General features: G+C 42.9%; 1 protein-coding gene across 1 annotated transcript in view; it reads right to left on the bottom strand.

Moving 5' to 3' along the window:
- Window positions 1-15,828, bottom strand: part of KNCN (kinocilin) — a 454,915-nt gene that overhangs the window by 76,799 nt on the left and 362,288 nt on the right. Inside the window, exon 3 of the mRNA XM_069635394.1 lies at window positions 4,838-4,909. Within this exon, the coding sequence (XP_069491495.1) occupies window positions 4,838-4,909 (72 nt within the window). The remainder of the gene's footprint in view (window positions 1-4,837; window positions 4,910-15,828) is intronic.

Raw genomic sequence — 15,828 nt, 5'->3', positions numbered from 1 at the left:
CGTCTCCCTCCCATCAGCTTCTAATGGTTCACATTGTAATGCTCTGTTGATACAGAGCAACATGAGGACCCTTTGCTGCCCGGATCTCCTTGGCACATTGGCCCTCATTACGACCCAGACGTTAAGGGGTTAACGGCGCCGTAAAAGGTGGTGGCGCCGTTAAACCCTTAACGCCTGATTACGAGGTCCCTTTGCGGGTGGCACTTTAACGCCTGCTTTTAGCAGCAATTTGCGGCACCGTACTTAGCGCCTTCCCCATTCCCATTGAGCCCTATGGGGCAAAAATGGGAATGGGGAAGTGCCATTGCGGCATGGGGAATTACCGCCCTGCCAACCTCGGAATGGGGCGGTAATTCCCCATTCTGCCATGGCGGAGTCGGTAAGTTACCGGCATGGACCATGGTGCTATTAGCACCATGGTCCAACGCCTGGGTCATAATGAGGGCCATTGTCTTGGCAGCGGTACACCGGTAATATTATTTTTATTATTATTATTATTATTATTATTATTATTATTATTACCTCTACCATTCGGAACGGGTAAGGCGTCCTGTTGCCAGGACAATGAGCGTGCTGAGCAGGAATTGCTCAGCACACATTGTCCTGCCAGCGTGACACCTTTGCTGTTGGATGCCCACTTTGATGTGCCAAACGGGAGAGGTGTCCCAATGACAAATGTCCCGGTCTGGCGTTTAAATGAGCCATGGGGGGCAGCTTGCCCCCCCCCTGCCTATCCCGCTTGTTACTCCACTACTTGGAGCCATTTGAACACAGGAAAACATACCTTAATTTTAATCAGTCAGAATCTTGTCGAAAACATCTATCAGCACGTGCACATATAAGGTGCTGTGCACAACCCAAGTTTGGAGATATATGGCATTTAGAAAATGATTCCAAGTATACTTGGTCACCCACTGCACTGCATTAACCGATGGCTTCTGCCTTTGAATGAAAGGAAAAATTAAGGGAATTGCTGACATTCCAGTGAATCTGTTCCTTTCGGCCAATGTCTTTATAGTACAGCTAGGTCAAGTCAATTTAGCCCAACATTTCAGGGATCAGGGGGTGATAAGGTCTGGTCTGCTCAATGGACATTGCACCACTGTTTTCCTGTGTTATTGTAGATGTACATATAAATGTTGTGTGCACACACTGTATGTCAATGGAGGTGCTGGGTGTATTTGTGTGTGAGTGAGAGTGTATGCAAGCATATGTGTGTTGACTTTTGTGTCTGAATAACTGATAAATAATGCATTGTTCATATGTTCTATTGTCATTAAGTTTGTGAATGTTATGTTGTGTCACTGGGGGCATGGCAGGCCGGCTCGAGATGTGTGGGGGCCACCAGTCTTATGAAAGTTATAACTTTGGGAGCCAATGTGGCGCTCATCCCCCATTCCAGGGGAACGGCAGGGCAAGGGGGATGAAGGCCATTAGCACACCGGGTTGCCAAAGCAGTAACCTGGAGTGCTAAAAAAAGGAGAGTGTGGCGTTCCACTGTAGTAAGAAAAAGCCTTTTCCAAGATGGCTGCATTAGAAAGCGAAGGTGGGCTCTGTACAGAGCCCATCTTTCACTTCCATGGCGGCCAGTGGGAGGCCAAGAAAAGGTAAGTAGTGGTGAAAAAAATGGAACCGCTGTTGAAGAGGAAGATGGTGGCGGGGGTAGCTGGCCGTCAAGCGGCTTGGAACTCGGGTTGTACCCGCTGTTCAAGCCAGTGCTCCTAGTCACCTGGTTGGCCGGCTCCCCCGCCCAGGGTGTTAATGTAATATATTTTCCCGAAAAGGCTGCACTGTATCCAGATAATAAATGATCAATGGCATTTGCTTTCCATATACTGATGCCATCAAACATCAAAATATGTAGGGAATCTGTGAGGATATGACATAAGCACCATGGGAGTGTAAAATCTACAGATCTAGCTTATAATAATAAAAACAAAATAACGAGGACGAGAGAAACTTCTGTTTAACCAAGGACGAATATAATCGCCCTTTTTGCATAGACTTCAATAATAGCCTGGCACTTAAGGCGTTAAATCGAATTCACAAAATGCCCTTTCTTTTTTTGCACTTTTCTCCCATTAATATGGGGGGAGAACCCTGCAGTACTCCCCCACGGTCCCCTACCTTAATTAATTCCCTTATGCCACCCCCCATCTATTTGTTTGGGAAAAAGGTGCTACCAAATCTACTAATGAAGACACTCTGGGCCCGATTCATGGAATATTTGCCCGGTTCAAAGTGAATTTGTACTGCAGAAAAGTTACTTTGCATTGCCAACAGAAACCCTGATTCATGGAACCGTGCAAAGTATATTTTTGCCGGGCAAAGTCATTTTGTACTGCAAAAATGACTATGCGCTGACTTTGCCTGGACTTTCTCTAGAGCAAGTATCTTCCAGAGATTTCTGTAACCCACCACTGGGAGGAAGCTGGACACGGACTTTGTTCTGTGTAAAGAAGCACTTTGCTCTTTCATAACTAAGCATAGATATTGCTCACTTACTCACCAACTCACACAATGTGTACTTTTCGTGGAAATGTAACCATTTTATTTCAGACAATACATGACCTCCAGGCAGCTTCGGACTTGATTCCTCTAAGTGGAGTCTACTTGCCCGATCTTTCTGTATCCTCTAGGACTAAGGACTATTGACCAACTAGGGCAGAGACCAACTAAGGCATACATGAAAAAGACTGGTTGGTGCGAAATCAAAGTGGTCGCAGTACACAATGGTGTTCACAATTATATTACCAACACTTGAAAAATCGATTCTTTTTGTAAAGTAGCTGCATTTGTACACCCAGGCTGTTTTTCACCTTTTAAAAATAACACATACGCACCTGTTTATAGGCATTTGACAGTCGAATACAGTGCCTGGTTCTTTGTTTTGTGAATATTTCCCCCTGCTAATATCCAACCAAAATGTATTGAAAATAGCAATAAGTAACAGCAATAAAAAAGTGAGAGATCCTGGAGGGAAATTCAATTCACCCTTGTTCTCTAAAGGTAGAAAATATTGGCATAGATAAAAGTGGGACCAATATGTAAGGAATTGCTGAAGCGCCCCTTGCCCCCTTTGTGCTTATCTCGAAGATTAATAGGGAGCACAGTTCACTTACACTCTAAAGAAGGAAGGGAGTGAATTCCTAATGCATTGACAGGGACTCAAAAGTGCAGTTAGGAACGTCAGATTGTGATATAGAGTTATATATTCAGTTGAACCACAGCTGTGATCAGTCAACAATTAAATTACTGGTGGACCCCTATGCAGGCAAAAATCTCCTTTTTTTATCTGGGGGTCTGTGAATACTTTCCTCCACCCCCACAGGATATCGGACCACACGTTTGTTGGGTGTTGGCAATGAAGGGCCATGGGATTTTATTGTACAGATATGGTCATAAACAAATGCAGTCATAATCACATATATGGTATATAGTACTTTTGGGCACTGGGTCCTGAGGTTACCCCCTCTGGCCCGTGCCGCCTTCTTTGTCCCACGAGTTGTGTGTGGTCACCGTACGGTGTCCTGATTTTCCTTCCGTTGGTTCTCTCCCTTTTCTAGGGTGGGAGGGATTTTGTGGAAAAGGGAAATAGCGAGATGTTGGAGTCCCTGTGCAGGGTCCCAAACTATCTGTGTCTTTCTGCTGAAATGCCGCCTCTTATATGGGACCAGGGACTAGCCTTGGTCCTTGTGGGGGTTGTGGGGCCAGCCCCCCGGCCGGCAAGGCGCCGACTGTCTGAGCACCCGAGAGTGCCACCTATTGTTATTCCCTGACTCCCTGGTTCTCCCGCGTCCTGGGTGCTTAGCACCTGCTTGGGAAGGAAGGGCGAGGTGATGAATCACACCTCGCCCTTCCTTCGTGCTCTGACTCGCTGCGACTGCATGTCGCCTGACATGGGGAAGGGGGTGAGGGGAGGTAGCCCTGTTGCGTGCTGCTGCCCCTCTCCCCTGTCTAGCTGCCATGGGGCACCAGTTAACAGGCCACGCTTGGTGCCTGGCAGCGCTGCCCATAACTGGTGGACCCCTATGCAGGCAGAAATCTCCTTTTGTTATCTGGGGGTGTCCGTGAATACTTTCCTCCCATCCCCCCCCCACAAGATATCGAAACACATGTTTGTTGGGTGTTGGCAATAACATGCCATTGGATTTTATTGTACAGATATGGTCATAAACAAATTTAGTCATAATCACTTATATGGTATAGAGTACTTTTGGGCACCGGGTCCTGAGGTTACCCCCTCTGGCGCATGCCGCTACAGCTGGGGTGGTTACCGGCTGGGCAGGTTCCGCCGAAAGTCTAGGTTAGTGGCTAGGAAGGTCAGATTGTGGTAAATGCATAGGGTTATAATTTCAGTTGAACCACAGCTGTGATCAGCCAGCAATTAAGGAAGTATGGGTCTGGCTTTCCATCATTACCAAGTATGCCCTGCCTCTAGACCTTTGTTTCCCCTCTCTCCATGTCATTCCATGTGCACTTTAATATTCTGTTCTGCTAATTGTATGCATGCTGTTGTGCCCTATTACTGATTCCCATTGAAGTACACGTCTCTGTTGCTTCATAGCTAGATTTGCACATTTGAAAACTCAACACACTTACACATACACACTTTATTAGATGTATCATGAAGATGTAATTTGATGAACTGTGAATCACTATCCCTATTTGAGGCTTTCAAGGACTTTCCATTTAGTGGAGTGTGCCATACTTTGTTAAATGCTACATTTCAGGATACTTAGAAGACTTTAGGGAACTTACTACCTAAAAGATTATTGCCCAGTAGACAGGCAGCCATGCAGGGGATGTAATAGAGAGCACTATAAACACCTCCTACCTTCCCCTCTAATTGCTGCAGCCGGCGCATTCACATTGGCAGTCACTGGTTGAGGATGGATTCTTGGAGCACCTGCAAGTAAATAATACATGTTATGCAGTCTTTTTCTATACCAGCCTTATTCTTTGCATGCATAAACACAAAGACCACTGTTCACCTGCATATTTTTTTTTATTGTATATGGTTTACAAAGAAACCTTTACAAAGAAAGTTAAAAAGAAAGAAAACATTCATTACATCTAAAATTCACGTATACAAACATACATTAAAAGCATAGATCCAAATTTCCAGATAATAAGGGACAAATTTAAAGGATTCAGTGCAAAATACAGTTCGATATCAAAATTCCGACATTAAAAATATGGAGTTTTAAAAATGGACAATAAGCCTTCAGAAATTGAAAATTTCATATAGTCAAGCATAATCATGGGAGAGGGGCGTATACATCTAGAGCTTTAATAAAACCCGCCACGGCAACGCCATCTTTAATATTAGTAATAGCGAGACACTGTGACCAGATCAGATTGTCCGCCTCCATTTGACCCATAACATTGAATCTAGCTAAATATTTGTCCCTTAAAGATGTCAGAGCAGTACAATCTAAAAAGAGATGCCGAGAGGTTTCAATCACCCCCACAGTTTTACAAAAGCGACAGATAGAGTCTAAATCGGAAAACTCCTTCCTTTTATGTAGGACTTCCCAGGTGGGAAGGAGATTCCATCTGAGTTTGATAAGAAGAGAACGATAATATCTTTTGGGAAATTGAGTCAGAATAAAGGACAACAGACCTCTTTTCTTATGGTCGAATTGTAGGTCTCTCAGAGAGGGATAGGAATGCAATTTTTCAATGGTGTTACTCCAGTCATGACTAAAAAGACACTCCTTAACATTTTTGGGATTAGTTAATAGAGTGACCCTATCAGTGGAAATATCTGACAGGGTCTTGTCACAGAGATCACTGAATGCGTTAAGATATAAGTTACGGACCAGAGGTCCCTGAGAAAAAATCATGTGACCCACATCAGCATAGAGGGTATCAGGTTTAGGAGAGAGCAGAGCTGAAACAAGAGAAAGGACCTTCCAGAGAATCCTGGCTCGCAGTGAGACTAGCCCTAGTTTGTACCTAATGGGCACTATTGGAATAGAGTTTGGCAGTTTCAAAATTTTCCTCCAATAGATACCCTCAAGAGAGTCCCAGAAAGTCAAAAGTGCCGAATATTGGAGTTCCATTCCATAAAGTAGCTTTGGAGTGACCTTGCACTTAAAAAAGTCTACTACAGGCTTGAGGGGGAACATACAGTATTTATTGTCTAATCTTGTGGATTGGGAGATGAGTGGGAGGAGTTTATGTCTAAGAAATCGTCTAAGTTCAATCGCCGAGGGTTGGGCCAGAATCAAAAAGCCGAGCTAGACGATTTTGTGTGCTCTGATGATATTTTGACCACCTATTTTCCATACTTTGTTGTTCCTCGTTCTCCCCTTTGAGAAGACCATAGTACGGGTTTTGCTTGGGTTAATCTTAAGTCCATTGAGGATGGCGTATTCTTCAAATTTAGCCACTGCAGGCCTACTTTAGTGTGATCAAACAGAAGAACATCATCAGCATAGACCAACCAAGAGAGCCTCAAGTACCCCAGTTTAGCACTCACCATGCCTGTATTTCCCAGAAATTCATCCACATCAGCCATATAGAGAATAAAAAGACACAGAGCTAACGAGCAACCCTGTCTCACCCCAATGCGGGTCCTAATCCTTCTGGAGAGAGTTCCTGCCAAATCAAGCCTGATATGGACCCCCAAGTTTTCATACATTGCCATAATAAGAGTTAAGAGACCGGCCGGTATGCCCCATGTGGTAAGTTTTCCCCATAGTCTTGACCTGATAACCAAATCAAAGGCATTTCACAGGTCAATAGACGCAACGTAAAGGGAACCATCATATTTACCCCAAGTAGAACTTTGCAGGGCACTAATAATAAGACCATTAAGATTGGTTAAGTGGCCTGCCCTAAAACCTGTTTGTTGTTTGTGGAGAATATGATTTTCCTTAATCCAAACGTTAAGGTGGGAAAGAAGCATAGAGGCAAAAAGCTTACAGTCCGTATCAATAAGCAAAATAGGTCTATAGTTTTTGACCAAAGTACGCAGACCTCCTTTAATTTAAATTGGAACAATATGAGCGGTTTGCCAACTAATAGGTACTTTCCCAGAATTAGTGACGTCTTGAAAAAGCAAGGAGAGGAGGTTGGCCCAGAGATCTGGCTCAGCTTTAAATGTATTATTAGTAAGGCCATTAGGCCCCGGAGCTCTAGATTTCTTGGCTTTAGAGATAAGTCCTAGTACTATCTCAGAATCAATTGCAGGCTTCCAAGAGTCCTTTGAGGGGTTATTCCCCAAAAGACAATAATCTGCATATAACCATCACTACTGTCTTTTTCCCCCAGCACCAGAGAACAATTGGACTCATTGGCGCAGCTTCCTTCAAGTGCCTCAACAAAATGGTAGTTTGCAAATCATTTCAGTATCCAGGATCAGAGGGTCTGCAGTAAGTTTGGCTAATTGAAATGGCTGACTGAAAAACCAAACACCCATTTGTTAAACCGATTGATTACATGTTCACATCTATTAAAAGACGTGCTTGCAGTATTTTCAATTCATGTGCTTGTAATTTACAATTCATTAAATGCGGACAGTGGGGTAGCTATTTCACAATTAATTATATTATTTGCTGATAAATCTAAAATGGCCACAAATTACTTACTCAATGTTGATCTACAGCAGATGGAGAAGCTTGGTAAAGGGGCTATACAATTCTTACCATTGAGGAAAACAAACTTGCGAGTCAATGGCAGGAGAAGTTAATTTGGTAAACATTAGCTGCACTGCAGAGGGAATACAGAAACAGGCAGCACACAACACTGCAAAAATGTGAACCCTGTGTTTCCTCCCAACTCCTGTTCACCAGCTGATATAGATTTTGAATACATTGAAACCAATGTGGCAGGCAAAAGAATGCATGACTTTGTTAAGGAGGGTTTTGCTCCTTCCAATTGATATGATATGATATGGCATTTATAACGCGCCTATACACAAGTGTTTCAAGGCGCGATGAGGCAAGGGAGGGGAAACAGAGGGAAGACAGAGACAGCAATCCTACTAGGCCAGGGGATATTGAGATCACGCAAGTGCAGGGGAGGGGGAAGGGGAAAAGTGCACGGGGAAAGGCGAGGGGCAGTGCTGTACATGGGATAACAGTAAAATAAAGACAATACATAATACGAAGATTCTCTATGTGAAGACGAAATAGATGTGGTTTTTCCATAGTCACTCCTGCCACCTTCTGAAGATTGCAGTGCAGATGTGCACTTATTACGCAATTAGGTCCACACAGCCGTATCAACAATCTGTTTGAAGTAAGGTTAACTTGTTCCTAAATAGAATTTGGAGGCATGTCCGAGATTACTTAAACTTGTGCTTAAGCTGCAATAAACAAGGTTGTGGGTTAAACACTGCTTTTGTGTACCAAACCTGAAACTCCGTTCTGTCAGCAAGCAAAACTGCATTTCGAAATGAAATCTCTCTAACTATACCAGATCAGTGCAGGGAACAGTAGGCCTAGCATTCTTTAACCAATGCACTTTTTTTCACAGTTGCATTTCAACCTAGTCTCTTAAAACCCTAACTTCATCCAGCTGCATTTTCATCCACATTAACAAAGGGGTGTAGTTGTCAACATAAAAAACAGGTTATAACTAGGTTCAGAAGAGTGTGGACAGTGATGTTCTCTGAGTGTCATTATCTTGAATGGGTAGGTCCAGAAACATGCACCTTGCTTGATGCGATGAGACACTCAAGCTACACCTGACTGATGAGGACAAATAAGGCAGAAATATTTCCACTGTTATGTGTTATCTGGTTTGCAACCGTTTAAATTAGAGTGCTTTTTTTGGCAGTGTTGGACTGGATTATATGTGTTTAACACTCCTCTCTAATGGCAAAGACACAGTAAATAATGATGGATAGTAACAGTAACATTTTCAATGAAAATGAAGGATAGTTCAAGAATTTCCAAAAAATGGATTGTTGTCCTTTAAGACCGCTAGAATCATGAACAGCCTCTTGTGTATAATACAAAAACGTGAATTGATCATAGAGCATAGGAAACCCTCCAAAAAACATGAATTATGCTTTTTGACCACACACAATGCTGGAGTATTCACCATCTAGTGCAGTGCTGTTTTCCACTGATGGGTCTTATATTCACCAATGGCTCCAAAACAATGAGAGCAAAGCATTGCTTGGGTCAACCATGCGTCAAAGATGTTAAAATAATAATAACAATAACCGATTTCTGATTTAGTACTTTCTCACCTAAGCCTCAAAGAGCTGTCATAACAAATGATGCTGTTTTCCAACTCAATAGGACTCATTTGATAAACCTTGGAAGGACTATGTAAATTTCCGCTCAGACAAATATATTTGCAGTGTATATATTAGATCACTGAACTAGCTGATCATGCCCACAAGACCTCCATTTCTGCAACGGGAGCCATTATTGATCCAATTGTCAGATGCTTCTCTCCAAGAACAGGACAGTTTCAAGCTGGGGCTGTTAACATATAACACAACCTAGTCTGCTGTACCTTGCATCAGGGGACCATCCATTACCAGACTGGTAACACCATAATACATCTGCATGTCAGCAGCCCAGAAGATCACATCTGGTTGGCACCAGAGGGTCTTTGAATGCATGAGGGAAAGGATGGGTGTGTGAAAGCACACAATACATTGACAGAACAAGTTACGAAATCCAGATCCAGAGTCCCTACATCCTGCCCTGATCTTTATCATCTTCCTGTGACACATCTGGATTATTTTGCTACCGAGTGAAGTACAACAAACATACTAAAAGCTTTGAAGAAAATGTATTGTGCGATTTTTGGATGCACCTGCATGCCAAGGGAATTTTCCCAGTTATGCCCGTAACATAGACGCCTCTTCTTCCCTCGATATTAACACCCTTAATACATTCAAAACTTAACAATAAAAACATTCATACAAAAGCATCTCTCAGGGAAATAGTGAGATGAATTCCTTTGATGCAGTATGTTGCATCAGAGATGGCTTCCTTACAAGAAAGCTTTCACTGGTTCCCTATCAGGGCTATAGTCCAGTTCAGACTTGTGTGTTTAACATACACATGTGTGTCCCAGTGCACACCCTCCCCCATTGTGCTTCCTACTCTCATTTGAAGTGATGTCCACCCATCCACCTCTAATTTAGCAATACTGTTTCTAGAAATGTAGATCTAAGCAATCACAAATTCACAATCTACACTCGGGAATGAGTCCTCTCTGACATGTCAGGCTCTTCCATGCCTCCCTTGTTAGGACATGCTTTGGGCTGTTCTAGAAATTCACGACCTGTTAGAAAGACCGCAACGGCCATTGTCCCTATTCACTTTTTTGTTCATAAAAGAATATTGAGATGTTCTAAGGGAAAACAATAATACATTATATACTTGTATTCAATATGTGACTGAACATCACATTGTAAAATGTCATAATGATTATGGTAAAATAATGCTGAGATAGCGGTGAGTTAATATGGTTCATGAGCAAACATGTTGACTGAAATATGACTATTTTTTAAATTAATTTAGCTGATTATATAGACAAACATTATAATATTTTGATAGAAAACATGCAAATAAATTACAACAATTTTGCATTTCACCTATAGGTCCACATGAATTAGTTTACAAGTGTTCATATAACGAATGTACTACATCATTTGTGAAATAAAAAGAAAGAAAATTGGTTAATCTAATACAATCTCTGGCTAGAGCATGTATGACATAAAGAACTATTGAGAGTATAGTTTGGCAACTAATACGTATAATCAACAATTCAGAGTGCCATGTACCTCCAAGAAGTTCTGATTTGAAGTATTTAAAATAAATAAAATCAAATGAGAATGATTACTCTTCATCATTCCAACTTAAAACCTCCAAAGAATTTATTGCGGCTATTCTCAAGACAAGTTTCTTGGTTGTGAAAACCAAAGACCAAAAGTTGTCAACGTCCAGAGCTTGATAATGCAGGAAAAGTGCTCTAAAATACACATTGCGTTGTTCACTCAGGCTGGAGCACTCAGCTATCAAGTGTTTCAGTGTTTCGTCATGTTCCACTGGATGACAATGGGCTTCATTACGAGTATGGAGGTAGCCATGCCGCTTTTAGTGGCATGGCTACCCCCATACCGGGTACCAAGTCCAGGTCCCGCAAAAGGGGACTTACCGGGTCATTCCGACTTTGGCAAGCCCGCTAAATCCATTTTGCGGGAACCGGACCCGGTACATCCCCATTCCCGTTTGAGCCCCCATAGGGCTCAATGGGAATGGGGAGGATGCTAACAATGAGCCCGTTAATGAAGGGCCTGTTGTTAGCATCCTGGTCTGCTAGTGGGTCCCGCTAAGGACTTCTTATTAGACCCCGCGTTTCAGAGCGGGACCCGCTGCAGACCTCGTAATAGGGCAGCCCGAATGAACGGTGCCGGTCCCTTACCGCCACCGTTCATTCCGTGGCCTCCTACCTGGTAAAGAGGCCCAATGTCTACAACCATTTTGATTCAATGTTATCATATTGCGACGAGCTAAAACCTGTCTAGTCAGAGATTGAGTCTTATTCGCAGCCATGTGTTTCTAAATTTTGATGAGGGGCACTTAACCAAATAGTCTCGGAAGGATAGCTCAGCAGCAACATGCTCGCTTTGGAAACAAGATGACACGGAGCAACACAGGTTTCGATCCCCAGGTCTGCGCTTAGAAACCTCTGGGTATTAAGCGTGTTATAAATAACCTATCATATCATACCCCTCTATCGCACCCAAGGCTTTAGGAACAAATGAATTCTGATTGAAATTTTTATATTTCAGACACGACTGACACGTCTTTATCCAATCAAACAACAGCAAAATATGACTAACTATAATATGCAGAACTAATTTGAACAAAGCTCACTAAACTCATAATTAATATGCCCAAAGATGATAAAACATAAATAGAAGCAGCATACCTCTTTTCCGTTGTCCTAATAGTCACACCCAGCACTGCAGAATTGATCGGATAACATTGTTCAAGTGACTGCTTTGAGAGATGCAGACACCTCCTAGAAAAATGTGTAGGCATCTTCTACAAAGAACGCTCTATATCAGGGTTCATTGGCGAAGTCTTGGATAATGGAGACTATCTACCCTGAAAATGAGGTACCAGCATCCTTGATGGTGTTCAGGATCTCTTTTACCTAGGGTTATTGTAGAAGGTGGGATCCTGTGCCCAAGGTAATAGGATCTCTGAATCTTCTCCTGCTGATGGAATTTCTGATGAAGTGCACCCAAACCGCTATGGTATTAACCCTGTTGTGGCCATTTAGTATCCCTTCGACACAAACATAAATGTGTGTATTATGATTCTGTAAATCATGTCCAGATATATTTTTGTAGCAGAAATACTACATTTGTAAAGTTATCCACATCTGCGTTGGCATCTTCAGCTTTACTAATTCTGTCTCCGGTCTCATAAAAGAGATGTGTGTTGCTGGTAGCCTGTGTGAATTGATATTGGACATTTCCTAGAAAATAAGGTAGCAGCTGGAAGATAAGCTAAATGGCTGGTTCCATGAATGCAGCTTCCACAAAGTAGCTTAGATGTGGATGGCTCAGGAGTTGATTTTGTGGATAATAATAATATCTATTTCTTAAATAGTGCTACTCACCCATGGGTCTCAGAGCGCTAAAATAAAAGATTACATTATTATCCCACAGAGTGGTGCTCATTTTATCGACCTCAGAAGGATGAAAGGCTGAGTGGATCTTTCCAGGATTAGAACCTGCCATAGCAGGCTGCGGACAGATATCAGGGGTGAGCGTTTAACTCGCTGTGCTATCTGACCAGCTATATCAGATGAAGGTAGGCCCTATTTTAAATCCTGCTTTAAAGAGGCATGTAATCACTTATTGGGCAGCCTTGGCTGAACCTACCAGTGAATGCTCATATACTGTGACATTGGGATGCCCTTACAACAGGAACTGTGATGATAGACTCAATAGACCAACGCAAAGGCTGCTGCACTACTTATGCTGCAGAAAGTGCACTGCACAAACACATTGCAGAAATGTGTTTACACATTGTTCTTTGTGTGGGTTAAGGAACAAGCTTCTGTACAGGAAATAGAACATGTAGGCCAAGATCAATGATTTTGGGCCACAATCAATGATTTTGGTAAGACAGTCCTACTGACACCACCATTAACCATGCTACAAACCTATTACAGTATTAACCATGGTGTGTTGCCTTATTTGAAGGATCCATGTTAATGATCTGACAGAAGGAATTCTCAGTCATCTTAGAAGCACTGTTAGCGGACCCAGAGATCACACTTCTCTTTTCGCTGTCTATCTGAGGGTGTTCCTCTCTGAGCTTGCCTCATGCATACATCAGAATTGTCCTTGGATAGGAGTAGGAATGTTAGCTAATATGCCTAAGCCCAACCTCGGCCAGCTTTGTGGGTGTCATGCTCATTTCCATTCCTTGCTAGAATTCATCAAACATTGGGCCTCATTATGAGCTTGACGGTCTGGATACAATGGTTCTGATACGCTTGCCGGTACCTTTGTATCCGGACCGGCAAACTCGAGTTGTGCTCGTGGGTGCCTTTTATTCCGCCAGGTCTGACCTAGCGGAATGAAAGGCACCCGCGAGCACAGCATTTCGGATGCACAGGCACCGTTGATAACGGTGCCTGTATATCCGGCTTCCCCCTTCCCATTAAGCCCTATTGGGCTCAATGGGAACGGGGAAGAATTTTTCTGGCGTGCACGAATGACCAAATACCCAGTCCAGCAAGGCCGTAATGACACGGTAATTGGGCATGTCTGGGTGCCACTCCGGTGGCAGTCGTGCCTGTTTTACAGGCACGGCTACCGTCAGGGTTGTAATGAGGCCCATTGTATCAGTGACAGAAGCAAAAGTAGGTGTCTTTCTTTAGTTTACTAAGCCCACTGTCCATGGATGACCATTAGCAGTGGCTCTCAACGCTGCACGCCCAGTGATCTGGGCTTGATGTTGATATGTGGGACTCCCTAGCTCTTGTGCGTGTTTGGTGCATGGTGGGAATGAGAATGGGCAGGTTGGATCCTTTGCACCAGCAGTGCCGCTCTGAACCTTAAACAGTGGTTTTGGTGGCGTATAATGCAAGTATACTTTCTATAGATGGCCCTTCCTCTCTGTTGGTAGTCAGGTTGAGGTTGACACGATCCATGAAGCTTCTCTGTCAGCCATAGAGGATCAGTGGTAGGTTCACAGGTGAACAATTTATAAGAATCTCAAAGAGAAGCGGAACACAAAAAGAGAAAGTGCACATCCATTTTTTTAGGAAGTTATTTTATAGCTTTTACTTGAGAATGTTATTGAGAAATGTCTGATACAGTGGATTACATTTTCCAGGAAAATTGGACTACAATTAATGAACCCCAAAGAATTGGCTGATTGAGGTTAATAAAGCAGTAGAACCCGCTGAGGTGGGGAGGGCATTACCGGTCGGGTGAGAGTTACGAACCAAGCAAAGCAAGGGCTTTAACGTAGCCCAGGGGGCATTGCCCACAACTGTTCTATTGCTATTAGTACCCTGACACGTTGTACCGTCGAACTAATATGATTTTTACAGGAATGGCGTGTTAACGGTTTCTCAACTCGAGCAAAAAAAAGCAAAACAAATTGGCCACCATGAATCAGGGAGAAGGGTTTCCATGGCAGCCATTAAAAAGATAGTAACAACAAGAAAACAAAGAAAATGGCTGCCATGGACCGGGTAAAGGGACTACACATTCTCCCTTTCCATGGCGGCCAAACGAAGAAAGGGAAGGAACATCGAGGGACGCAGCACACAGAACCGTAGCAGGTAAGTCTTTCTCGGGCAGGTAATGACCCGGTGAGGGCCAATAAGAATGATTTTTATAACCTGATTGTCCCTTGCTGGGTACTATGGAGCTATCAATTATCACGCTCACAACACACCAATTTATTACCTTTTCGATTAGGCAAATGTATTCAGCACCAGTTCTCTCAAAACCCTTGTATGTTCAGCATAGTAAGCTGCCAATTTCATACATGTAGTGGATGTTGTCATTCAATGGGGCAGGTTCCAGATGTGTGTATAATCCCAGTTGCGCCACACCATCAAAGAGTAGGTTAAAGCACTTGTGTGGTGAAAGCCATTTAAACTTAATTCCACTCTTTTGATTTGTACATTCACAATCTTTATTCAGAACTCTCATTCAGAACTCTCTTAAATTGTCAAAGTGCTCATCAGGAAGGTATCTAGTTGTGCTCCATGTGTTGCCTTATTAAATTAACTTGTTTGGTGTAATTTTCAATTTAAAGGACCCAGGACCTTTCAGGAACTGGAACTTTAAGTATTTGGTAACAGTCTTCTTTAAATAGGATCTGATTGTCCAGCTGCGGATGCAGCAAATCAATGGGGTAGGGTTTGTTCATTCTAAGAACTTCTTCTGGAGCTGAAGGTCTCCACCAGAGATAAGTGTAGCACTCCATAGCCACTGCTGAGTGGATTTTCTCTTTTAAAGTGTATATTTTCAGTCATGTTCAGAGTAACCATTCACATGAACCTGCTTCAAAAGCATCATGGCATATTTGAGGAACATCGATTCTTGCAGTTTTCTAACATGGCCGCCGGTCTTTCATAGCTGCTCTATGCAGTGTGACGCTATCAATGGAAATAGTTTTACTTGCATACTTCAAGATGATCCTGTGACTCAAGAGAGAGCACTAGATCATCGACAATATTTCTAATAACCAAAAAGCCCATTCTGTAGTTGGATGAGCAGTGAACAGAGAGGTGTTGAACATTCTGAAATAAAAGTAATGCACTGCAGACATGCGGCAGCAGGGCCCTCATACTCTTTGCACCGCT

The sequence above is a fragment of the Ambystoma mexicanum genome, chromosome 1q, assembly GCF_040938575.1.
Source record: "Ambystoma mexicanum isolate Mex_15411 chromosome 1q, UKY_AmexF1_1, whole genome shotgun sequence".
NCBI lineage: Eukaryota > Metazoa > Chordata > Amphibia > Caudata > Ambystomatidae > Ambystoma > Ambystoma mexicanum.
Note: the sequence above shows the minus strand (reverse complement) of the source record. Positions and strands in the feature narration are given on the sequence as shown.